Source organism: Pagrus pagrus (genome assembly GCF_965226575.1).
Source record: "Pagrus pagrus genome assembly, chromosome: 9".
Classification (NCBI taxonomy): domain Eukaryota; kingdom Metazoa; phylum Chordata; class Actinopteri; order Spariformes; family Sparidae; genus Pagrus; species Pagrus pagrus.
In genome coordinates this window covers 8438587-8465889 of record NC_140193.1, presented here as the reverse complement: position 1 = coordinate 8465889, position 27303 = coordinate 8438587, and the positions used below count along the sequence as shown (strand labels likewise).

Here is a 27303-nt window from a genome sequence, read left to right as displayed (position 1 = left end):
AGAGAGATGTTCATTACCTTGCAAACACTCTGTCCTTGATGCCTTTCTCCTTTCCATACTGCACAGACTGCACCTCCGTCCGCCCGCTAGAGACAGAAGACACAGAAACAGTCAGTGGACTTTCTTGGAAAACTTCAACTAAAATGAAAGTGGTGTAACTTTTGGGTTTAGCAAGGTTTCAGAAACAGATTTCTACAGCTAAGTTTACTTTTACTTGCTCTTTCACGTGACAACAGAGGAGAGTACAGTTTTGTTCTTAGACAATAAGAGCTACATCTGCTACTGTACCACCAGTCCCTCAAATCCTCCTGAAAAATTCTGCATTAAAAAGAACAAATCGGCAGTAAGAGTTGAGCATCTGCCATCATATTGAATATGATCATTTTATCACGTGGTACACTGTTAATAACATGTTAAAAACACAAATTGTTCCTGTTATCCTTATTGGAAGTCTGTCAATACCTTACAGTAAGGGCAAAAACACCCACACACACACCGTCAAGCCAAACATCAGTGCCAGGCTGGCTCGCGTTGCATCACTGCTGCTCAATAATGCATCACAAGACTTCCAACTCTCAGTTCATCGCTCACTCATATTTCATAGAAAGAGGAAATAATAAAAAAAAGTTCCCAATGAAGTGAAACTAAGTTGTCATACGGCATTGGCATATTACAGAACTGGGTAAAGTGTTGGTATTGTTATTCTCATTTCTCACTCCCCTTTTAGCTTTAAAGTAAGTATGTACAGAAAGTCACATGAACATGGACACTAACACACAACAAACTTAAAAGAATGGTTGCAAGGCCAAACTTAGAAACTTAAAAAGTTATTTTTTCCTCTTTTTCTGAGCAAAACCGTGAATAATTAAATTGTGGTTTTCAGGGGGGAATGTAGCATGAGAGGCTCCCAGCAGCCTTTAAGTGTTTCAGCCTCTCAACCCAAACTGAAACAACTGCATTGACTTCCAAACAAACGTGCTTCTGGTGAGGTTTCCCTGAAGAAGGACTACTGCTGAGAGTCTGACAGAAGGCAGCGCAGATGAAGCATGTACATGTCAATCTGTCAAAGCCTGGCTGTCAAGGCAAGAGATCCCTTGTGTGCTCTGTGGATTTTATCCATGTTCTAGTACAGTGTGTGTGTGTGTGTGTGTGTGTGTGTGTGTGTGTGTGTGTGTATGTGTGTGTGTGTGTTTCCTCTTGTTCTCACCAGTATCTGAATTTTGAGCCCAGGGTGAAGTAGTGAGCAAAGAAGTTCTTCTGTGGTGGGATGGGCCGCTCCAGCCTGAAGAAGGTGTGGTGCTCCACGCAGGCCTTCCACAGGTTTTTACAAGCCCGATAGTTCACCATGTTGAAACCCAGCAACGTTTCCCGGGTTTCGTTCTGTTCACAGAGAGGAAATGAAAACATAAGTGGACAGTGCTTGAGTAGAGAGTTACTCAACAACCACTTTATTGACACCATATGTCATGTTACACATGTTTCACCTGAATTCATATTCATTTTAAAATGGACATTACTACTACTATAGTGTGTTATACAATGCTGAGCTGTCAATGTTTTGACACAGCTGCTTTTCTACTACTACCACGTGAGGAGTGGCAGAAGCTGGAAGTTTCAACATTCAGCATTTTTGTACACCAATTTCAACTGATTGGGAATCACAAAATTTTAAACTGCCGCACATTACTTTTATATCACTTATGTCAACAGGAAGTAATGTAATAAGGAGGTTGTGTGAAGATACAAACACATATCTGTAAGGCCGGTGGAGTGCTCTAGATGCATTCAGGGAGCAGGCCGAAACAAGAACTTTTACACTCAATAACTACTAAATTTGTCTCGGTAAACAAGAAAAAACGTTAAAAGAATACTGAAACAAAATATAAGCCAGTTGACTGTGACAGTTGCTTACAGAGATCAGCTGTCTGAGGAATTATTTGTGGCATTGAGAATAAAGAGATCCATGTGTCAAACAAGGGATGCAGGACACAGTTGGGGATTAAAGCGGAGTCAACCAGGACACAGACAGCAGGGGGTTAATCTGACACTGATTACACACACATATGCAGACACAGCTCATCTTACATCTGCAGAGCATCTACAGTATATACACACATGGTACAGTCAGTATGCACAGAAACAAGCATACTGTGGGGTAGACTCTGTCATCTGTTCACAAACAAGCACAACTGTGGAAGGGAGATGGTTGTTAAGAAGTGTGTGTGTGTGTGTGTGTGTGTGTGTGTGTGTGTGTGTGTACACCTACCGGTTCTCTTCTCAGCTGGACGAAGAACTGTTTGCACTTGAAGGAGATTTTCACTATTTTCAACCTGGAAAAGACAAAGAAAATCCATACAGAAGTTAGTACCTCCACAGTAAATGAGCCAATGACCTCTGCTGAAACACTGAAACTACACTCTTACTAGCTAAAAGTCGGTAATCATGCAGAAGAAGAACCTCAAAAGGAATTCAATCATAGACTACTCATAACACAAAACCAGATTTAACACTTTACTATTGAATAAAAGAACAATGTGTGTCGGACATTTCAATAACCATCTACCAGATACAGTTAAACAGCAAAATCTACAAATAATGTGCTAAAATAAAGGGTGTCATGCTCGTGCGATGGCATCAAGCAGTGTCTCGCCTTCCTGATGTTTCACATCACTGCTTTTTAATTTCATTATGTTTGCTGGATGGTGCTCCTCCATTCAGCCAGTTATTGTGATAATATTTGATGATTATTGTACCTACAACGGTAACCATTTATGCTTTTTGATATATTTTTTCCCCTGTTTTTAGACAGGATATCAGAATCAGCCAAAATAGAGTCAGCAGATCAGATTCAAAAAAGAAATACAGGAAAAGAAAATTGCCACTGGTGCCTCATATGTTTATGTATAGATTGCTTTATGTTGTTATTATCAACACCCATTGTTAGAAGAATGTTTTGTCAGTACTGTATTTTGTTATGGTCATGCCAATAAAGCTATCTAAATTCGATTTTATAAAATGAAATAAAAATGTGAATATTTTTAGCATCTTTAGCATGCGACGGTTAAGTCTAAGCCGTGGTCTTGCCCCAGTCCACCATATTCTCAGACTGGCAGTGATGATAAGAACAGCAGCTCCACATTTCTCTGAATGGAAAGGCACACTTCTCAACGAAACGCCTGTTCTTCCAGTAAGCTGGCCCATGTGTCACATCGCAACTGTTCGTTTACCCTCTGACCTGTTCCTCCTCCCATAGCTGCAGAGTATCGGTTATAAGAGCACGACCGCACTTGAGTCTCCGTCTTTTCTCATAAATCTGTCTGTTTTCTAGTCATGCGTCTAAAGAGGAAGAAACGGTATAAAATAATGTTTGAATCAGAAGACCACACACGCGCGGCCACAGCAAGAGGTCTGCTGATGAGCAGCAGAGTAACATAATCCCTCCCCAGAGCTCTGTTGCTGCTGTGACTCATCGCTCCCTGCTAAATATATTTTACATACTTACTCACACACACTTGCATGGAGAAAACACACACACGCACACACTCACACACACGCTTAGGCAGAGTGTGAGTCATGACCCATCTAAGTGTGGCTCATTTGTCAGGCTGCTGCGGACAGAAATAGGAAGGAGGCAAAAGTCTAAATGTTTCTCTCCCTCTCTCTCACTCTTGACCCTTCCTTACTGTATCTTACAGTTCGATTTATGAGGACAAAGAGAAGAAATGACGAGAAGAGACAACATGAGAAGACGTGACAGGACTGATGCAGATGAGGGAACAGTGAGTCTTTGTTGAAGAGAAAATGAAAAAGAGAGAAAAGAAGTATGGCGTGGAGAGACACTGTTGACTATTATGTCTCCCTCTCTTTCACACACATGGTGGGGGACAGCTGCTGGGGACACCACTGTTGGTCTCTAAATTTAGCTCAACCGACTGGACACACACAGACAGGGACACTCACATACACATACAAACTGGCTTAAGCTTAATTTTTTTCTCTGCTTACAAGGGCTTTCCATTGATTTACATTCATTCCATGGAGACTTGTCCAAAACCCTGACCAAAAACCAAGTCTGTACTCTAAAAATTTCATGGTTTGGCGGCATGGTTTCGATCCTAAATGGTAGACTAGTCCCCAGATTTACGAACTGGGTCCCCACAACGTCATTTTCACAAAAATCCTTCATTCTACAAACCCTACACTAGCGCAGACTCAAACCCCGTCTTACCACAAACATCTTGCTGCTGTCAGACATCCAGTGATGTTCATACACACACTCATACACACCAGCTGCTGTGTGCATTTGGTCAGGGGTGGGTGTGTGTGCGTTAAGCCTACACACGAGTGAATTATCTTCCGGAGTTACAGGGATTTGAGCGGTTACTATCCCACCCCCGGCACCCATTAACATTTAGCCTCCCACGGTGCTGCGGCAGAGAATGAGAGATTTCCAAGAATCGATGCTTCAGAGAGAAAGCAAGAGATGTAAAGAGTGATGAGATGGAGAGAGGTGAATGTTGGGTAAAGGAAGGAGAGCAAGCAGATTTGATGGTTAAAATTTTTCCAGGAAACCTAGTTTAACATTTAAAATCTGGTGGAATCATCTGCATAATTCTAAAAAAGATCAACTGAAGGCTTAAACATTAATATGCCATGTCATAATCACCATGTGAGAGGTTACCAAAATATTATGTAGAGCATCTCTCAGCAAAAAGGGTCCCTGGATGCGGCTCAAGTGGAGCTGGCAGCAGATTTATGGACAGAGAAGTGGGTTTGTGACAAGAACATGCACAGTTTGATTCCTCTGGCCAGAAAAAAAAGCTAGTCTTCTGTTTTTTAGTATGAAAATATTAATGGAGGAAGCTGTTATTTTTTATCTAGAAGTGCTCTGTTTTCCATCCACACTTTATTCACACCTGAGAGCTGCCAGGTTTTCTGCTTCTCTCTGAAACAGTTGGTTTTCAGCAACCTTCCTGCAGGTGTAACAGATACTGTTGAACTTGTATGCATGTATGTTTCATGTTTCATCTCTTCCTGTCGATATTTTCTCCTCCAACAAACGCTCAAAAAAAATCTCCCACTTGCTGCCTGACTGAAACCAAGGATGGAAATTGTGCGTTAAAAATCTGATTCGCCCCTCACTTCAAAGGCGTCCCACAGGGTTCAATACCCGATCCCCTCCTGTTTCGGCGCTGGTGATTTCATCTGTTTTCATGGTCTTCACTTCCACTGCTGCTGATGATTACACATCACCTTATTCTGCCGCCACTGAAAGCCTACTCCACCCTGACCAACTGCCTCACTGAAATCGACGTGTCCGTTTGTTTATTGGTTGGTGTGTCAGCAGGATTAAAACTACAGGATAAAAACTACTCAACAGATTTCCATGAAACTTGGGTGGGCGATTACGGCCCAGAGCAGACCCCATTAACTCTTGGTGTGGATCCGGATAATGGGACGGATCCAGGTATTGTTTTGCACAACGTTTTCATGGATCTTGATGAAAAATATTAGGTGTATTTAGGTGGCTGGTGAGTGAGAACATCTTGATAGGATCTTAATTAAAAGGGGACTGTTGGGTTTTGGTGGAGGTATGTGCTCTACTGAGTGCTATTCTAGTTCTCACTTTATCATGGCTACTTAGTAGGACTACAACTAATGATTGTTGTTCTTATAAATGACTGAAACCAATTAACCAATTATCAAAATAGCTGGAAGAATAGAGTAGTGGACCTGCACACTTGATGATACATGTAATTTCATGTTTTTTGTGTGTTTCACTCACCATGGGAAATAGTTGATCCGTACCCTGTTCTTGTAAACTACAATGCCGGCGGACATCACCCCAATAAGAATCTCTGTGTTGCTCTGGTCCTGAAAAGAGAGGAACAGAGTGTGTGAGCAGAGAAGATCGAGGCAGAGTTGAAATGAGACAACAGGGGAAAAAAACAAACCAGCTGCCTCAAACTAAGAGTAGAGGTTATTAAAAACACAGATAAAACTGAAGAATCTGTTTGGGACATGAGTTCATAGGGACGGGTTCAGGACAAATAAACATCTTCAGTAAATTAGAGAAGAACCTCAGACATGTTTAGACTTTTCTCCTCATTGATTTTCTAATTTAGAGTTGTAATTTTATACAGTACGCACTGGACATCCTGCATGTGCAATGAGATACTGATGATGACGGAGTGCTGAAACATGTTTATCTTGTGCTGCTTCACGGAGACAACACAATTGATTTTCTTAAAGTTTTGTTACACGCTCTCTAATCAATAAATCTGGAAACCCAGCCTGGAGACTGTTAACCGCCTCAGACTGACATAATTTGTCGGCGATGATTGTTTTGTTCCTGATGACCCCATTTAAGAAATGAAAGGAAGCTTTTATATTTTTTTCTTGATCATAGACTGAATTACGATGTTTGTTCACAATAACTTCCAGGTAGAAAACCCCAGCATCACGCATCAGCTTATATACTGAGCTCTTTTATGTAAGCTAATTGATGGCATTCAGGAAACACTTTTAAGACGGTCTACTCTAATAACTCAGTCTTTGGTCTAACGGTCTTTGGCGCTGATTGGGTCTCTGAAGTTTGTTTTGAGGTCCTTTATAACGATCGCCAGGATAGTTGATGTTGTCTCAGTCATAAGCATGAATAAAATTTGTTTTCAAAAGATGACAACTAGAGTGTTGGATTCTCCGAACTACTCATCTGTGAAGAATTGTGTCAAACCATATCCCTTCGAGGGGGTTTCTTTTTGTTTCTCTGAACAACGTACAACAGTTACACGTCATCAACATCCATTCTCCTTAGCTGTTTATCAGTGTGGTCACATTGTTATGGTTATTGTATAGTGATCGTTCTTGGTGTGGACAGCCATTAAGTGGGTATTTTATCTTGTGTGTATAAGGAAAATTGCTCTTGAAGTTCGTTTACAGTTCACCATCACACATTTGTACTCCCCCATGACTCGATAGTTGGTACAACATACATCTTTTCCCTTCAGCAGGTGAGGTGAGTCTTAAGCTTTTACTGTAGCACAGTAGCCAGAGTAGATTCATGCAATGTTTTCAACATAACAATCCACAAATATATAAAATAAATCAATCTAAATAAGGACTTGGCTACTCTACTACTATTTGTTGATGTTTCAGTGACAGCTGAATGCCAATGTGTGGTATATATGCAGGATGTGGGCATCAACACCAACTGTACACACTGCAACTCCTCCAGCCTGTTCTCATTCCTCCTCAGCTGCTGAGGGAATGAAAACAGCATCAGATCAACATGACAGCACGGCGCAGATTGGGACTTCATGATATATATTCTGCTGCTATTGGCTGACGGTGGATAAGGATGAAATAATCTTGTACTGCTCAGGGTTGTTGTGGAGGAGAGGCGGCTAGAGTGAGACCTCAGATAAAAACCGAGGCACTAGACAAACAACAACACGGAAACACAAACTGTACATACAGCAGTCTTGAACAGTGGCACAATAAAACCTTACTTACCCTTGCATAGTGCAACTCTACCCCGTAGAGCTCCAGCGAACGTGCTGTGTTCAGATAATTAAACTCTGACTGGGCAGGAGATAGACCACTGTGAGAGAGAGTGAGAGAAAGACAGAGACATATGGAGAAGGTGAGAGGAAGGGAAGGGCACAAAAACAAACAAAAGAATGAGCGATCAGAGATATGAATGAAGAAACAGGAACAGGATAAAGATAGACCATGGCATATACCAGATAAACCATGGCATATACTGCAAGTCATTTCTGTTTATGTGTTCATTACACATATGTAGTAAGTGTGTATATATGTATATATCTCAAATGAAGAAAAATATTACTTTTACTGCAACAAACAGTGTCATTATAACAATATTTGTAGCATGAACAGCATCTTTATCTGGACTAATCTTTTCAAGGCCAACAGTCACATTAATCTTTGAGAGTTTTTCCTGCCACATACACAGTTAAATGCATCTATCTATCTACTTAGATTTAAGTAACATGGTATTAGTACTAAATATCAATTTCTTGCCCCACCACTGTGCATTTGAATGTGTGTGTTTGTGTATCCGATTGTACCTGTGCTGCTGGTGATGTTTGGAGACCTCTTTGTGGAAGTCCTGTGGGGGGTTGGAGACGAAGCAGTATTCTGACAGATATCCTGCTGTATGCTCCGTTTCACTGTAGTCCCCCAACTCAGCTGCACAAACAGAGAGAGAGACAGGTTGACATGTTAATGCACCACTCTCAATTTAGAAAAGGCAGTGAGGCGGAATGAGACACATAATGAGATAACGACAAGGATAACAGAGAGGTCCAAACACGTCAAAAAACTAAATAGCAAGTTAGTTTAGGCTGTTTTTGTAACAAATGTATTTCATATGTAGCAAATTTTAAATGCACCACTAGAATCAGAAATGAAGATGTTTTTACGCAACGATGAAGAACAGAGTGATTGCACACAACAGGCCGAGTGAAATGATTCCCAGATCTCTGGTAGCTCAGAGCGAATCCCCAAAGCTATTAGCTTGCTCGCCGGCGGGTGAAGCTCAAAAGCATCAATTCACTCAAGTAGTCCCTGGACTAACCTACTAGCCGGTAGCCTAAGCATATTGACCAACGAATCAATTCAAGCTTGCCCGCTTATTGATGTGTGCGCAGCTCCAGGGAGAAATATATGTACAGTCAATAGCTTACATCTGAGAACAGTAAGCTAGTGTTGGTTTCATTTTAAGCCACAGTTATTACTTTAACAAGTTCAATATTAGGGCCAATAAAGCTCAAAGACCAGCTGACAGCCTGATCTCTCTCTATATATATTCATATTGTGTTGAGAGAAAAATCCATACTCCGCTGTCGATCGACTCCAAGTGGAAAGACTAGCTTGAGATCAGGCTACTTATAATGATGCTATTGACCAACAAACACAAACAAGACATTCAACTCCCCATTTGTGGTGATCGGTCTTCATGCATCGTGGGTAATCTAGTCCAAGTGTGTATGTGTGACAGTGTGTGCATGTGTGTTTGCTTTCTCTTAATTAACAAGCGCCATTTGACAGAAAACATGGCTGTATGTTTACCACCACTGTCAATACGCAGGGCTCGTCAGTAACAGTTGCCAGGTCGCCATTGGCAACCATTTGGAGAAATTGGCACCTAATTCTTTGCCTTTGGTTGCCAACGGTGGAAAAATAGAAAACAGGGACAGCAAACAACAAAATGTGTACCCAGAAATGTATACATTTAAAAAATTGGTTGCATTAGTGATATTTAAATGTCAACTCGCTGTGAAGAGAGCGTGAAAGTGCAGCTGGTACCTGTGTACCGCTAACTAAGAAAATAAATATTGAAACTGTTTCAGAATCAATACTGTTGGAAATCTATATTTTTGACAACACTTATTCAGGGAGGGTTCACTGAGAGCAATCTTCTCTTTTTCAGGAAAGCCTTGAAGATCCAGCTCCTCTAGTTAAGGGCCTTGCTCAAGGGCACCTCAGTGGTGGTAATGAGGGAGGGGCAGGTGCTGCCTTTCACTTTCCCCAGCCAGATTTATTCTGCCAGTGTTAAACCAGCCACCCTCCGGTCACAAGCTTTGCAATGCAAATTGATTCTACTGACAAAGAGCCAGATGAATATGAACAAGAAGTCTTTGGAGGTTAAGTATCCCGACATCTTTGAGCTGCACGGATAATTCTGCAGCAAAGCATGTACACCACACACCTCGACAAGTCTGCTGGTTCGAGAGAGCACAACCTAAAGAAATACAGAGCTCCACAAGCACTGGAGCCTGAAGCGGGCAGCCCAACGACTTTATGAAGTGGATGCTGCAAATCATTCACATTAAACACAAACTACAACGTTGTTTGCTCGGTTACTGTTATAAAGCCTTTAAACTTTATTTTACTGCAAGTCACAATTTTCAGTTTCAATTTTTCAAACAGTAATTTAACACAAATATGAGTTAAAACAAAAGAGCAATACTCAGTGACAACAATTGCACACTGAGTTGAAGTGCTTAGAAATCATCATCTTGAATTGTTCGGGGCTGGTGAGAGTGTCGACCTCGAGGAAGTTATATAATTGATTTCATGCGCTCAGTGAACAAAAACTAAAGGGAAATTTTCAAAGTTCAGAATAAATGTCTTATGCTTCGATAGATTTAAGTACACATTTTACATGAATGGCAGCCATATTTCCAGGCTCGTCAACTAAAAGCGGATGTCTGGTTACCAGCCTTTATAAAAGTCAGTGTTTATCCCTAAATATGAATAAAACACAGCTTGTGTTGGTGATGCAACATTTTTTGTAGATATGTAAAGCTGCATTGCACAAGCCCACATCTACTGCTTTGAAACAAACAAAATGTGTTCTTTCAAGATTTCTTTTTACCAAAACGAGGTGGGGGTTGCTCTGGTTTTCAGACAGTTCGGCCTACTGGGTGGGATTGGTGGTGTTTTGAGAATGCAAAGCTTTAGTGTGGGATTTAGAGTGATCAGTGCTGGCACTCGGGGCAAGCTAACTGAATTAGCAGCATAGCAGCTGCTTCAAGCCGTTTTTCCCAAAGCAAACATTTATCTTCATAATCTGGCCTGGCACTGAGTGAAGTGACAACATGGACCTAGCTAGAGAGAGTGTGTATGTGTGTGTGTGTGTGTGTGTGTGTGGGTAGAAGCAGTAGTGTCATGATGTTGGTAGTCTAGGCCAAATCTCCTCTCTGACCTATATACCGTAGCAGTGCAAATTCCCCTCAAAATGTGCCGGAGAGGTGGAGGACAGAAAGAGGGCGAAAGCAGAGGGAAGGCGGGTAAGAGAGAAAGAGGGGGGCGGGGGGTTTATGAGTACTAAGCAGAGAGGGATGAGAAAGACTAAACAGAGATAAAAGAAAGAAACAGACAGAAGGCAAAACAGGCTGCGTGGAAACAATGAGCGGCAATAAAAGAGAAAGAGCGAGTGAGACAGACAGACAGAGCAGTGTGTCAGGAGTCATTATTCTGATGACAGAGGGGCCCAGTCAGCATTTAACCCAAACACTAAATCACAACAGTAGACGAGGCTGAACGTCCACTGGCACTGAATGGTCTGAAGAGATGTTTTTTAACCAGTGGGTTTGGAGAAATGTAGGCCATGAGATGCTGGAATAGTGTTGTAAGCAAGGATCAACGAACCTGTATCATGTAACGCAATCCAATTCAACAGCTCTGCCGTAATAAGTACTTTTACAAAGCTTATATTTTTTTAGGTTTTGTTGACACTGTCAGAAAGGTTTGAATTCAACTTTATGTTTGTTATTAAGGTAATAGCGGGTAGAGGTGTCGTACTGGAGTGCATTACAGTATACTGAAAGGTGTTTCTAATATTCTGCCCCTCTCATGTATACCAACGGGGTGGCCAAATAACAGAAACACCACTTACAACCTCAATAATACACAAAAAGGAAATCAATGGATCAAAATTAAATAAAAATGTACGATTATAATCCATGTAAATGCAGGATAACACTGTTAAGCAGCTGATATTCAATCATTATTTACTTTGCGAAGTGCTTTGTGACATCTGTTCATAAAGGTAGGGAAGGTGAATCTGGAGAAAGATCTCTGATTATTGAGTCTCATTCGCAGGCACCTTTTTTTATTATCATTTATTTTAAATGATCTTTTATCTTTGGCCAGCTGAAGAATGAGGATGATATGCAGTAAAAGGCCACAGGGTGGATTCAAATACTCTGCAGCTGCAGCGAGGACAAGCTCTACCAACTGAGCTACTGGGGCGCCCCAAAATGTTGGGTTTTATAATGAAAGTTTTGAATATAACACAACAGTATTATCTAGATCTATTTAATTCAATCCAACATTACATCTAAAACTTTTATTTTCTATTTTATTTTATTTTTGTCCTTCATTCAATAAATAGGGATGAAATAAAGGATGATGCATAATCTCCATTTCCATTTGGCCAATAACATGGATGACTAACTATAAACAACCAAACCACAATCACACTGAATATTTACATCGCGGCAAATAATATCAAATATCACCACACAGCTTAATTGAATCATAATGGCTTCAGAGCACCAGCTATAAAAGCACTGGAGCGACCACAGTCATTACGTTTAACAGTGTGTGCAGCTAAAGAGAGGCCTAATGAATTGCCTTTCCATCGTTATGTGGAGTGGATGTATCCAGGGAGCTTTAGGAGCTACTTACATTGAACAGCATAGGACGCCAGCAGTGCGGCTGTGTTGTGTGGACAGGGCAATCTGGAACACACACACAACAAACAGACAGAGATAATAAGCCTAGGATCAATACGAAAATCTCTCTCAGCTATACAGAAAAAAGGAGCTATTTTTTTTATTTAAGAAGAAGCAGAAATGCTGACAAAAACAATAATGAGCATGTTGAGTGTGTTTGTACATCAGCTTGTGTGTATGTGTATGTATATAAATGCATTTTTAGCTCCACAACAACCGATTCAATTAGCTCTTTGTAAGGCAGAACTGTCCACTCGTGTTCATACAGAAAGAATTACTCACCTTCCAGTCAATATATCCTGCTTGATCTGAAGAAAATATTGGTAGCTGAGGGGAGACAACACACTGCATTAGGATAAGACCAGTGAAGCGTTAAATCTGTTTACACTGAATCTAAGTTGATGTAAAGACAAGCAGCTAACAGATGTTTAAAGCATAAATGAAACAATAGAAACTGTGTGTATCAGGGTTCATGCAGCTTTTAGTAAGATTCTTGTCTTGACGCGTTTATCATCACATCTACAATGTAACAATATAAACAAACATGGGAAATTTAATGGAAAATGGAAAATAGTTTTTGACGAGTTGGCATTGAGACTCACAAATCAACTTTCTTACAAATAGTACCTTTAACGGTCAAATATAGGGAATGTAAAAAATCTGGCCCCTTGGGAAAAAAGTAGTTCAACAGGCCTGATACATTATATAAACTGATATAAAGAGATCTAAAAAAGGGAGTAGTTAATATTAAATTCAAGGAGAATAAAATACTCTAGCATTACTTAAAGGAGTTTTTCCTCATCCAAGCTTTTGATATCAGTACTTTTAACCCAGTGTTGCTGTTTACTACACCACCAACATCACAAGCACAGTTCAAAGCTCATCAAGCATCAGTAGTGTGTTGACTTGATTCGTGACTTGAATTTACAGTACACCAGATCTGCATGTTAAATCTGAGGCTCATTATTCACTGTAGCAAGCTGTATACAAAGTGTTGATAAGGCTCAGGGAGCGAGGCTGTGGCTGAGAGGCTGAAATAAACACCAGGCAGAAAAGGCGATACGGCGCTGTGACGCCTCCTCGGCATGTTGTTTATGTGTCGCAGGCCTTATGTTTGCAGAACTCTGGGCTGGAGTCCACATTATGGCCTTGATGCAAAACATGATGCTTTTTTATTTTCTGTAATGAGGCCGCTTCACGGAGAAAATTAAGCTCTCGTCGAGGGAATCTGTTCATCAAACCAATTTTTATATCATAACCAAGTTCATTTGAGATCTACAGAAAGGAAACACATTTACTTTTCAAATCCATATAGTATACAGCACGTCCCTTATTACACGGCGAGCTCTGGGAAATTAGGTGCGTCCTTTAAAGCAGTGCGTGGCAGTTACACACTTAATTAATCACAATAAACCTGTTCAATTTATCTTGACTACTAGTATTAGTTATCTATTATCCAGATTAAGTGTCAATTCTAGTATCTAGCCTCCGTATCGTCACGTATTACTGAGTGAAACAGCAAAAGTAGTTACACTACAAGTTCAAGCCCACGTATCTGTATATACACATCATATTTTGTTTTGCAGGAAGGAAACGTGATTGGATGTTGATATAAGAATAAAATAACTGATCATTTTTGGCAGGTATTCTTAAACAACCACCATTGCCGATGAAAATCTATCTCGACGTGTTTCTGTTGCATAAACGTTTTATATTGTATCTTTAATATTAAGCTTGATTGGATGAATATCGGCCTGTCTTACCGTGTGTATTCTTCCTGAAGTTTACTGGGGTCTGTCACAAAAAATTTGACTCTGAAGCTCAAGTTATGGGGGGACCCTCCTGGAAAAATGAAGATGAACAGTTAGAGAGGGAAAACAAAAAGAGGCAGATCTTACATTTAAATGCATTACTGAGAAAACATGTGCAGCTACTGTGATTTGACCATTTAAAATATTTTGAACATTAATCTGAGAACATGTACTTCTATCATCAGAAAGTCAGGAAGGGGGAAATAATTCAGGCCGAAGTGATACTGACTGATCTACTGACGTTATTTACGTTGTCTCCACACCTATTTATTTTTTTCAGCTATGACAGGATAAAAACAAGAGGAACAAATGGCACAAACGTGTAAAATAAGCAGGCCTACATTCATTCAAACACATCAGTCCAACTCCATTTACTGTGCAAAGCACAAATCCTGTGGTTATTCCTCAATGACTCCATCACTCAGCATAAAAACAGAGTTGAAACACAGTTCAATCATTGCTCGAGGAGCACTGCATTTCTCAATAGGGCTACTTCTTAATTGTTCTTCATGTTACAAATTCTATTACTCACTATCAAAAAAAAAAAGAGCCGAGTTGAAGTGAAGTTTAATCATTGCTGAAGGCAGACTCAGAATAATAAATCACACACAGCATGGACTGGAGACTTTGGCTTGAGGTGGAGTGTGGACTTTTTAACCATCACTGAGGCTGGCCTGCAGATTTCTGCTTCAAACCTCTGCAAAATGTTGAATTTAAGTTGGACTGAATCCTAGAAATGACCTAGACTGTTTAGCTAATGTGGTATGTTGTGGATTTCACCTACTTTTTAACTGTTTCCTGATGGGCTTGTTGGGATCGAGCCAGCGCTGTAAAATATTGATTGAGAGACACTTAGAGACACCATAATGTTTCCACAGCATGAATACACACAGCCTAAATTATTCACACACACACATATCACACCTAAGAGAAACACCCAAACACCCACAAACACATCAGCATACTACACACACTACATATAAAGTAAATGCTCATTCTAGATAGTTATTTACACAAAGTCATGGTGTATCACATTCAGTCACACACAATTTCTCATGTGGATCGTGGATCAACAACATCACACTGACCGGCGTATCTAAGGAGTCATCAGCCATATGCAGGCCGAAGTAGTCTCTCTCAGTCAGCTCCAGGTGCTTGAACACAGCATCCAGCAACACCTGGCCATGATCCGACTTCTGCAGAGAGGGACAGAAAACACACAATGAGTTAGTGATAAACTTGTGACTCACTTTCCACTGAGAGAAAGAAGGAAGGACAAACAAGACGCACTGCTTTGCAAAAGGACCTCTGAATCACTTCCTCGCTGACTCCTCGTGTGAAAGGTCACAAGGAGAAACAGTGAGAAACAGATTAAAGCGTTTCCTGTGCCATATTCCCCCCCCGCACAAAGACACCCCTCTTCTCTCCGTTTAATAATTTAACTGTCACACTGGGGCAGAAATATGTCACCAAGTTTAGATTTGTGTGTGAGGCCCCTGTTGAGCCTTATCTAACATCTATCCAACCACATGGAGACGAACATGTATGAGAGACGAAGCCGATGTGTGCCTGTAGGCTGATTGTTGTGCTGTATCTGTTTCTCTATATGGTTTGCTCAGTGACCGTGTAACGTCATCTGACATCTTTCTTGCAATGGAGCAATTTAGTTATAGTTATATAGTCAAAAAGAGAGCTATTAACCATAACCATACCTTTCAAATAAAGATGAATAGCGCATTCATGTGTCGTCTGAATATTCAGACAATTAATCCCCCAACCGGGAAATTTCGCCTGAACACCCCCTCATGTTGGAACAGGGGCATACAAAGTGAAAATGTATTGTAGATCTTTCATAATTAATGTTTTTGCTACCTTTAAATGACTGTAAACTGATCAATGACTGTCATTAGATCAGAAAGCAGAACACACAGAACGATTCAGAAGAGAGAAATGACAAAGTTCAACACTAAAACCACCATCTGTCTGGTGGTCAGGGTTGCTAAATAGATCGACGTGGAAAGCGGAACATTGAGAGAAAGAGGGTGAGATACAGGAAGAAAAATAAATGTTTTAAAAATAGTTAACCAACTCAAATCTACTGTCAAGTTCTGCTTTCAGAAGATGTCTTTGATGGGAAAGGCTTTGCAGTTTCGTTCAAAGAAGTAGCAAAAGGAATGTCTGCATGCTTTAAAGAACAGACTGTAGTTTTACTACTACTTTTAAATACTTTATTTTTATTGTTGTATCTGCTCTGATAAACAATTATTCATTCATAATCAATCATACTTCAAGAAAAAATACAGAACCTTTTCTGGTTTAAGCTTCTTAACTGTGAGGATTTGCTGCTTTTCTTTGTCATTAATGAAAGAAAATGGAGAGATGTAAGGTTTTGGACTGTTGGTTGAACAAAATAAACAATTTGAAGATGTGACTTTGGGCACCGGGGAACTGATTTTTGACATTTTACAATTAATCGATTAACTGTGACAACAATCAGCAGGTTATTTGCTAATAAAACTAAAACTTTTAGTCTTTAGAGACAGTGTTACAATCAAAACACGGTCTTCACAACACAAAAAAATCTGTAAACAAGTCCAATTAAATTCAGTTATCAGACTCACTTTTCTAAAAGAGGAGTTGAAGATGAAATTCAGCCTCCTCTTTGTACCACAGTTAAGTGTGCAAGCAGTTGAACACTAATGAATACCTATCATGTACATGTTGGGTATTTCACATTAAAAAGTAAATGGATTCGTGTTGCATCCTTGCAATGAAACTAGTGTGTAAAATATAGTAATGTGACTGAATTAAAATGAAACTGAGGTTGTAAAAAAAAAAGGAAACCCACTGGTGAAGACAGAAAAGACGAAGGGAAAAGGGGGCTGAGAGGGATGAAAGGCTGGAAAAAAAAAAAAGGGAAAAGGCAGAGGAATCATTTATTTAACAGATCATTAATATCACATCGTTTCATGAGAGAGTAGGAAGGGCGAGAGGATAAACTGTGGGACCACAAGTGGAGCAGAAATTCACACCTGATCCTGCCGCATCTTCCAGAGAGAGAGAGAGAGAGAGTGAGTGTGTAACTCCATCAGAGCTCCCATGGGAGAACAGACTCGCACTCACACTCTTGTCCACCTCTCCCCTTTACCCTGGTGACACACTTTTACAGCCCGGCATGTGTGGGGGGAACGAACGGAACGATAGTTGACAGTTGACATGTTGACATGGCAGCCCTCTAGGATCACCGGCAGTCTTTTAGCGCTCGGTGCATGTGCGTGCGTGCGTGTGTGAGCAATCTACTGCTGTCAAAGCCTTGTAAAGTGAGTCAACTCTGATGCAGCTCTCTTCCCTTCTCGCTCACTTCCCTACAGCTTTACTATCACGGTTGAAAGGGAATAAAGTCTATAGAAATAAAGACGTTTTTAGTAAAACTGACAGACTCTCTCAGGCACTTTTGTCTACTTCATAGCTTTACAAAGATGTCGACTAAAAATCCATCTTACAAAGAAATGCTCCATCCTACGTTGTGTGAAAAATATGCAAGCCTTTAATATGATTGTTGTTGTTTTCCCCAAGTAAGGCTTTTCATAGATATGTCTGAGCGACTGTGTGTGTTAATGTGTGTGTGTGTGTCAATGTGTGTGTCCACTGCTTCCCCTTTGTATGAAGCGGCTTTTCAAGCTGGATGTGGGAGCCCTCTGTGCACTTTTTATACTGTGCTCCCAGGAAACCCATCGCCGCTCTGTGTGTGTGTGTTGTATGTGTCTATATGTGCGCTTGTGAGTGCGCTGGCCACTCTGGTTCTTTACAAGCATGCGATCACCACTACTGCAGCAGCAAACAGCAACCCATTGTTAAAACTGGGACCACACCAAATACTTTGAAGCTTCATTCATAACGTTAACATTCATAAATTAACTTTCAAATGCTGCTTTCTTTTTGTCATGTTTTACACTTGTTTTAATCTAATAAAATATTCCACTTCGGTCCATATTTGTTGGCGTTAAGGCTTTTAAAAACAGCATTTCCACTGCTCACCACACACTAAGGAAGGCACACACCTGCATTAAAAGGGTGGTCCAACAGCAAGCCAAGTTGACCAAAATGGTAAATGGACTTGCATTTCTATAGCGCTTCTCCAGTCTACTGACCGCTCAAAGCGCTTCACAACACTTGTCACATTCACCCATTCACACACTGATGGCAGAGGCTGCCATGCAAGGGTGGGAGGTATTTAAGGAAAGGTGGAAGGATAGGAAGGAAGTAGGTAAGGAAGGTTGAAAGAGGGAGGGGTCAAGGAAAACTCATGAAGGGATAAATGCAAAGCAGGATGGAGGGAGAAGGAAAGATGAAAACTAAGGAGGGATGAGGCATTAATGGGGTGGTCCAACAGCAAGCTAACAAATGGACTTGCATTTCTATAGCGTTTCTCCAGTCTACTGACCGCTTAAAGCGCTTTACAACACTTGTCACAGTCACCCATTCACACACTGATGGCAGAGGCTGCCATACAAGGTGCCAACCTGCTCATCAGGAGTAATTCAGGGTTCAGTAGCTTGCCCAAGAGTACTTCAACATGCAGCCAGGGATCCAAACCAGCGACCTTCTGATTACTGGATGACCCGCTCTTCCTTCTAAGCTACATAACAGCGCCAGAAATGTCATTTATGTAACCACAATAACAAATAAGCAATTCAGCTCTAAAACTATTAAACCGAGGAATCTGTTGGAGGATTTCGTTATTTAGGGTGTTGCCGTCATAAAATATGACGTCAGACGTTCGAAGGTTCATTCAAAAACTTTAATAGAAGCAAAAAGTGTCACACATTTTGACCAATTTTTTTCTCTGTACTTCTGCAAAACAAACAGAAGCAGCAAACTCAACGCTGTGGAAAACTCACGGTCTGGATACTCTGTGATAGAAAGAGTCACAAAGATAGAGAGTAACACAACACAAAGAAAAGAAGAAGAAAAAGAGAGCGAGATAGGGAGTTGTGGAGAACAACAGACGACTGAGAGAAAGTAAGAGGAAGACAGAGAGTCATAGAGACACAGAGAGAGAAAGAGGGAGAGCGAGCAGGGAGAAGAGAAAAAAGAGTGATTGACGATGCGGCTGTGCGAGACAAACGCTCTTTGTGTTGATCTTCATCAGTCGAGCAGCACCACTGACTGAAATAGTGTCTGTGTGCGTGAGAGCGAAGAGAGAAGAGAGAGATGGTGATAGAGCGCAATCAGAGCACAAGAGACCGGCCGAGAGAGACGGAGAAAGTGATGCTCTGATAAGTTTTTCACCCTGAGGGTTTATCTAAAGTGTTAAAGGGGAAAAGACCCACAAGCATCAAAGGCACAAGAGGGACTGAGGGCGAATCACAGTGTTTTTTTTTTATTTCCCTCGTTATTCCTTTTCCGTCCACAGGAAACAGCTGTAAGTGCTGCATGTACGTGTTTGTGTTAAAGAATGATGGAAGTTCAGGAATGTGAGGCAGCTTGTCCAGACAGGAAGGGAACTACGTAAAGGAGGAGTCACCCACCTCCGTTTGTTTCTCTCCCTCTCTGTGTGTGTGTGTGTGTGTGTGTGTGTGTGACCAAAACACGCGCAAAATTCAGCAGAAATTTCCAGCGACTTCAATAGGAAGCTAACTCACTTTAGACTAGAAATCAACCCACATATTACACCATGCTATGAATCCATCACTTCAAACATTTACGGAGGTTATACCGTACTTACGAGTAAACGAAACACCAGCTGTGCCACACAGCCATGCTACAACTGTGATGGAGCTGAATGTTGAGCTGACAATTACTGCCAAATAACAGTTTTCAAGGCTGCTATATGTTAGTAACACTTCTCTACACACACATCCTAGCTAGGTCTCTGATACAGTATGTATATACTCTTATGATAGTCAATTGATTGTTTCAGTTGTTTTTGCAAGCAAAAATGTTAAACATTTGCCAGTTCCAGCTTCCTCTGTCAATCCTGATAGTAAATAAAGAGTCTTTGGGTTTTGGACTGTTGGTTGGACAAGAGAAGCAATCTGAAGATGACAATTTGTTGACATTTTATAAACTAAACAATTAATCGAATAATTATGAAAATAATTGGCATTAGTTGCCCAGTCAATATCTACTAACCCCCATGCCGAGGAGGAGGCAGAGGAAGACCACAAAATACTTTTGGAGCTTCACAGCAAAACAGTGTTGTAGAAAAGACAATATTTAAACTCTTGTTTTAGGCCGAAATCTTCACTGCTAGCTAAAGGTGTTAGCACAGACCCCATCTGAAGTGTGGTGTCAAGGGTTTAAATATCATCTTTTCACATCCATTTGCGATCTTGGTGCTTCTGTAGACCTGCATTACACTGGAAAAGCTGTATGGAGCCATTTTATGGTTATTTTCATTTTTTTCATTTTTTTTTTTAGTCTTTATCTACTTCAGTTGTTTGGGAGACTGACGCAACGCTGTTTTCTGTGAAGCTCCAGAAATGTTTCATGGGCTGCAAAACTTCATCCGACTTCCCATCAGCTTGGGTTTTTTTTCATTTTTGGGTGAACTTGATTGATGATTGATTACTTGTATTGATCTATGATTCCTTGACAACTGGGAAAACTCTATCTACTGATGAAGATCATATGATATGATTGAGAAACCACTGACTAGACCTCAGGTTGGCTTTAACTCAGAAGCCCATTTTAAGGATCCTCTCCTATCCTCTCCTTGGACTAGAACTAGAAAAACAACTCATCTTAATATAATTATGGCTGGTGACACACAAAAACAAAATAACTTTAAGACACACAGTCAGGATATTCCACTCGCACATGCCTCCCCATTTCTGGATAGAGAAGGAGCAAAGAAAGCAAAATGCTCCCACAGCCACACCCATCCCACAACACAAATGTGCTGAGTCATTCCCCACAGTTTTCACACAACTCCAGCACATAATTAAAATGAAATAATTTATTACCAAAACACAGCAGCTGTAGTCTGTCTTTTCTGGCTCACCCAGTCACGCTAACGGCTGGAGTATTTATCGTTTGGACTCTACTACAAGATGTAAGTTTTCAAAGAGATAGTCAAACTTTTGCTTATGAACAACCCAAATGACAATGAATGATCATAAACTTTTTGTATTACAGCTAGAGATTATACAAAAATATGTTTCTGAACACATCTGAGGCTAGAAATAGGCAGCAACAGTAACCGAATCTTGATCAGCACAGTTTGATCAACCCACTCTCTACATCAGTCTTTTTCCCTAGGATGGCGTAGGCAAATTATGTTTGTTCATCCAGTCATAGCAATCAAAATATTCATCAAAATATCATACCAAAGAAGGTTAGGGTGGAGTGATTCAAAGTGAAAACATCGATCCATATCATCACCTTTAAGATATGCCTATTCGTTTTTTATTTCCATGGCACGTCTACGTCACTGTTTCGGGTCTGTCGGGAGATGCAGCGACTTAAACCAAGGGTGACTAAGAACAACTCTTAATGGTGCATGTAATTTCGGAAGATATGAGGAGAAGAAAAGTCTGCTAGCTGCAAAGCTAATTCAAGCAATGCCAAATGCTTCGCTGAATCTTGGGCCAAATGTTAAGCCATGTTTTATGCATGTTAGAGGAGTCAGTTTAAAGTATACTCAACTTCACTTCATCAGTTATTTATTTACAACTGGTTGTGTGTTAAATGGGGATAAGCTTTGTTCTAATATCGATCGCAGGCCCCTGAATTTTATCAAATCAGAATTGTATTGTGGCAGATATGGTATCAGCAAATATTGTTTTGTTGTCCAAAGTAGATGTAATATCATATCTTGATGATTAAACTTGTGATTTACACTACCCACACTGTAATGAAACAGAGCTGGTTGAGAAATTGGCAAAGTCTCTCTGTTTTCTCTATGATTTCCTCTTGAAGCATGATTAAGATATTTATGGTTATCTTAAGGCCATTCAAAGCACTCGTTTAGGGAAAGCACATGGGTTTCATTTCAAATATATCAATCAGAAGTCTCATTCAGCAGTAAATTATAGCTGTTTGGCAGGATTATTTATCCTTTGCCTCTTGCTGCTCTTACTCGCTCATTAAGTGCTACTTGATTACCAATAGCTCTTGCAGACAGCTGAATGTTTATGTGGTGTGTAGTGGTTACTATGGTTAAGCTGCTTGTCACTTCACTCTGAATGAATCCTGCTTCTGACCCTGTTTTTGTATTTATAAAGAGGTGGGTCACCAGTGGGCTGGGCTTTTTTAATTTCCTGTCATCTATCAAGCTTTCAAGCTACACCACATTCTGCTTTATACTGGTATAGTTTCAGCCAAAGACTTCCCATCTATAAGATCATCAATACCAGCCCTCATGTCCCCACCCACCCCCCTACCCCCACTACCCGCACCACAAGCACCCTGGTTCCCATGACAATAAGTGGCTGCTTCTGGATTTTCACTCTCGGCTAGAATCAAGGCCAGTCGGCCAGGGAGAGGATCAATAGGAGTATTGTTGCTCTGAGGATGGCTTGTCTTTCCAGGAAGTTACTGCTGCTGCAGGGGTCTGATCAATGACACTGACAGAGAGACTGACAGAGCCCGAGTCATTCATTCAGCGAGAGGCGGGGAGGGGGGAGTCTGCAGCAGGAAGCGGAGAGGGTGAGAGGGAGGCAAATGTGCAGGAAGAGATGTAAAGAAAGAGACAGGATTATGGGTAAAATGATACACATAAGATTTTGATGAAGCAGTTGTCAAGGTTGATAAACGACTAATAAATGGTTTCTATAGCATAAAAATGCTTGTTGACAATGAAATAACCATTAGCTAAAGTTTATTCAACTATAAATTTACCATTTATTAATGATGGTTATTATAATAAGTGTTACCCACACACCTCACTCTGCCTCTGACTGGCTAACACTCATTGCCTTCATTCGTGTGGTTTGCTAGGTTAGGGTTAGATCAAATTTAGGTAAAGCTGAAAATCCAATAAGGGCGGACCATGCCTTTGCCATCTTAGAAAAAAGCCCCCGATTCCATATCGCGATATCTGCTGGCTACTCCAGAAACCCTGCAACATTGACCTTTGCCCACAGAGGCTTCAGGCCCACACACGCTGACAGTGATAACTGACGCACCGCAATTGAAACACGTCATTTCATGCTCCTATGACACACAGCAGGTATAAGATTTTAATGCCAATGGCATATAATCAGCATTATCTTTGAAAATGTGGCTATTTATACATAGTATATTCCTCTAGTGACACATGCAGCGTGTCAAACCCAAAACAAAAACTCTCCAACTTTCTTTGCATCACTCTGACAGCCTCCTCTCCTCCTACCTCCTCACACTCACGACAGGAAATTATTACACTGACCACAGTATTACAGAACTGGGATAAGCTTTCACAATAGCTGAATTTGGTCATCACTGATGAAAGCTTTCACAGCAGTGCGTCCTCACAGGGCACAGCTGCTATTCTCTCCATATCCAGCTCTGGTCACTGGGTCCTTCCTTGTTTCAACTTCGAAACAAGGTTGGAGTACAGGCGTGGAGGCACTTTGGCACGCCTCATAATGCTTTTTGATGCTCGTCCGGTTACTTAAAACAAAACGTGGACTTCAAAACATGAGCGTCGGATGCTTTCAGTGCTTTTTGCACAATAGCCGATGGGTTTCCAAATGCAGAAATTCCTCCATAGGCGATATGAAAAGAGTAATAAGTACGGTGCTAGAGCAGCAACTGCTCCCAGCCCATTTTTATACTATACTACACTATATTATTAATTTCTGTTAATGTTGGCTAGAAGGGCAATAATGACTCAGTGGCTTGGGATGATTCCTCCTCTGTTCAAAAATGGAAATCCCTGATATCTGATGTTGTGACTTCAGAGAAGTTGAGGTACCATAAAGGTGAGAAAGAGGAAGAAAACACTGAAGCTCCTTGGAATTAAGTGCAGTTTGGGCTGACGATAAGTGCTGTGATGACGAAGTGAATGCTTTGCGTGGTTGCCAGGACCTACTATCCTGAGTTGTTGTCATTTTCTTTTGGAAAAAATCAAAATTAATCAATTTTGAATAATTAAAAAATTTATGTTCAAAAATTCTTTCTTTGTATATCTCAAGTCCTCTTGGACGTAACCGTAGAAGGAACAGAACAAAAAGAGTGTCGGGAAGTTAAAGACAAACCAGCTACAAGCTAGTTTGTAAACAAAAAACAAAATCAAACACGTTTTTTCTCTTTCACAATGATATTTTCTGTATTTCTCTAGATATAGTACATGCATGCATGGACATGTAGTCAAGCTCGCATGCATGAGCTGCACTCAAAGACGCACACACTTCAGCGCAGACAGGATGTGATTTGTCAGAGGGGATGTTATTAGAGGAATTGTATTTTCTGAATCACAAAGGGAATTTCCCTCCTCACGCTGTCATAACTCTGATCAAACACTCGCTGACACAGAGAGACATGAAGACAGACACAAAAAAAGAGAGAGAGAGATAAAAGGAAGTGTGTTGTCACATAATGTGACAGACGACTGTAATGTCAGTCACAAGGCAACTTGTCACACACACGTTTTCTCCCCCTCAAGGTGTGACTGCGTGTGACTGCTTGTAAAATAAGATAAAGACTGACAGATCAAACGCTAATCTCAAACCTCTGGGCTTGTGAGAGAGAATATAGAAGCCAGTGAGTGAAAAGATATTTAACCTTTTAGCTTCATCAGAATCTAACAGATGTGGGATGCTTTTTAAATGTCTGCAGACATGTAGAGACACACGGAGGCTTTTCCCCCACCAACTCTCAAGTTAATTTGAGGTGGGCTTGAGGGGAAATTTACAGTAATGGGAGAAGTGGAGGGAGGGAGGAGGAGGCACGGTACTGGCGTTTCTATTTTGGGGATTTGCTTGGGTTAATATATGATTATTTGAGGGCTCACTGATTTGCTCTTCACTACATGGCTTAAAGAAACATCCATATATTGTTCAATTTGAACCAATTAACCAGTGATAACATTAAATTGGTAAGTTCGTAAGGATGGAGGATATATTCCACCCAAACAAACCTCCTCATAGGGCAAACACTAGAGCCCAACTGATATATTAGTTGGTCAATATTATCGGGCGATATTGGCCAATCACAGATATAAATCAGTGTATATGTTGTAGCAAGTTATGGAGTTATAAGGCGCATCTTTACTCCAAGAGTTATTCGTGATGGACATCAGGGATAGTGTCAGTTACATTGAATCTAAAAATATGTGCTATGTGACGGTGTGTTCAGAGTTATAACCCCCTCTGCTCACCCTCTTCGACTCTCCCGTGCCCCCCTTGGGAGGCCCACCACACGGTTTGAAAACCTCTGTTGTTCTGTTTTGAAAAATATTGTAATGTGTAATTTCACGACTGTGGACTACATCAGAAGGCACAACAAGAAGATCAAAGTTCTATAGACATCAAAGCTTTTGTCTTTTCTACTTCGGTTCATTAAAACTTAAAGAAAGACACTCATTAAGCAGGAAGAGTGGTACTTACGCTGACTTTGAACGCCTGGACAGTGTTGTCCAGCAGCAGTACGTTGCACACAACCTGTGTGTGCTGCCTGTCTCGCTCCAGCTCCGTCGCCCGGACATTGTAGGATCTGCCAGCAGGCAAGCGGAAGCGCGCGCTCATCACGCTCCTACCAGGGTCTAAAACGAGAAGCCAACACACAGCAGAGAGGAGAAAATGATTAGTGAGAGAAACAGGAGGCGAAACATCAAACAGAGCGGGGCAGAAAAAGAAACGGCATCATTATCTCCATGGGTGTAATCTACACATACTATATGACTTTTCAGGTGTCTTAAAGTAAGAAAACATTCAGTGCCTTAACAAAGAAAACAGTAAGCCAATGTACAGCACGACATGATGTACTCAGTGAGGCAGCCACACAGTGAGGCAAGCCTGTACAAGCAGGGCGAAGCGGCAAAGAGTGACTGCTTCATAAGAAAAGAATGTCAATGAGAAGGCAAGCTGCACGTTCCCCACCAGGAGAGTGGAAACTATACAGCAGGCCAGCACCGAAACACTCACAAGCTACTGTAAAGTGAAATAAAATGAGAAAACAACCAGGATATCGAGTCCTTTTTCAGAACTGATCAATATTTTGAATTTGATAGTTTCTTCATCAACATGCCTCAGCTTGAGTGGCTCACTTAATTGTCCTGCCATCATTTAACACTGAACAACCAAACCGTGGCAGAGGGAGCGCTGTCTGCTCATCGGTGGGAATAAAGAACAATAATTCAATAGGAAGCTGCTCCATTTAGAACAAACCAAAGCCCGTTATTACCGAGGCCACATCTGACTGCTCTCCTTGTCTTTGCTGACTGCAAACTGCTCGCATGTGAAGAAGGCTAAATATCAGTGCCAAATTCTTGTCAACTTTTACAGAGGAGCAATAGAAAGCATCCTGACTGGAAACATCACAAACTGGTATGGTTAGTGCACGGCCCAGGACAGGAAGGCTCTACAGCTGGTGATTAAAACCGCCCAGATCATTGGTACCCGTCTACAGAGCATCCGTCGGCACAGAGCCCAAAGGACATTAAAAAGACAACACCCACCCCAGCCACAGGTTGTTCACCCTGCTGAAGTATCCACTGCCGTACCACCAGACTACAGAGCAGCTTCTTTACCGAGGCTTTGAGACTGCTCAATAGGCTGGGTATCGCCCTTTGATACTTTTATGGCACCAACCAAACTGTCTCGGCAGTGAGCCAATAAGTATGCAGCTGTCTCACTAGGTTAGGCCAAGAGACGGGGCTCACCACCTGTAAGTGTAACGTAATCTTTTGTTAAAACAGATTTAATGAAATTTATTTTTTTTTAAAAATGTATTGTTTAGTAACGGTAGCTCATCCCTCAATACTCCAAGTTTGTTTTTGTTTTGTATTGTTCTTTCCTATGTAGCACCAAGAGGCCTAAACTGACTGTAAGCAGTTTTGTAAAAATGACAAATAACATTGAATCCAAGTTTCCAGATAAAAAATGGCCTCTCATACTGTGCACTATAACAATGAATAATGAGGAATAAACTCTTGAACAATGACTGAGTAAAGGCAAGTATCAGAACAAGTAGAGCAGTCCCGTAAAGCAGCCTTTAAAACTGAAAAAGAAAACAATTAACGACGCAAACACTTATGCCACATCACGATGATATACAGTATAGTCTCGTATCACAAT

The 27303-nt window shown here is 40.9% G+C and overlaps 1 protein-coding gene across 2 annotated transcripts in view; it reads right to left on the bottom strand.

Moving 5' to 3' along the window:
* Nucleotides 1-27303, bottom strand: part of ptpn4a (protein tyrosine phosphatase non-receptor type 4a) — a 76634-nt gene that overhangs the window by 21330 nt on the left and 28001 nt on the right. For both annotated transcript variants that reach the window (XM_084362095.1, XM_084362096.1), the window contains exons 2-13: nucleotides 25615-25769; nucleotides 15169-15276; nucleotides 14865-14907; nucleotides 14033-14111; nucleotides 12552-12596; nucleotides 12223-12275; nucleotides 8094-8214; nucleotides 7516-7603; nucleotides 5786-5874; nucleotides 2267-2330; nucleotides 1208-1380; nucleotides 18-86 (exon numbers count right to left, since the gene is read on the bottom strand). In XM_084362095.1, coding sequence (XP_084218221.1) covers nucleotides 18-86; nucleotides 1208-1380; nucleotides 2267-2330; nucleotides 5786-5874; nucleotides 7516-7603; nucleotides 8094-8214; nucleotides 12223-12275; nucleotides 12552-12596; nucleotides 14033-14111; nucleotides 14865-14907; nucleotides 15169-15276; nucleotides 25615-25752 — 1070 coding nt within the window. In that variant the 5' untranslated portion in view covers nucleotides 25753-25769. The remainder of the gene's footprint in view (nucleotides 1-17; nucleotides 87-1207; nucleotides 1381-2266; nucleotides 2331-5785; nucleotides 5875-7515; nucleotides 7604-8093; nucleotides 8215-12222; nucleotides 12276-12551; nucleotides 12597-14032; nucleotides 14112-14864; nucleotides 14908-15168; nucleotides 15277-25614; nucleotides 25770-27303) is intronic.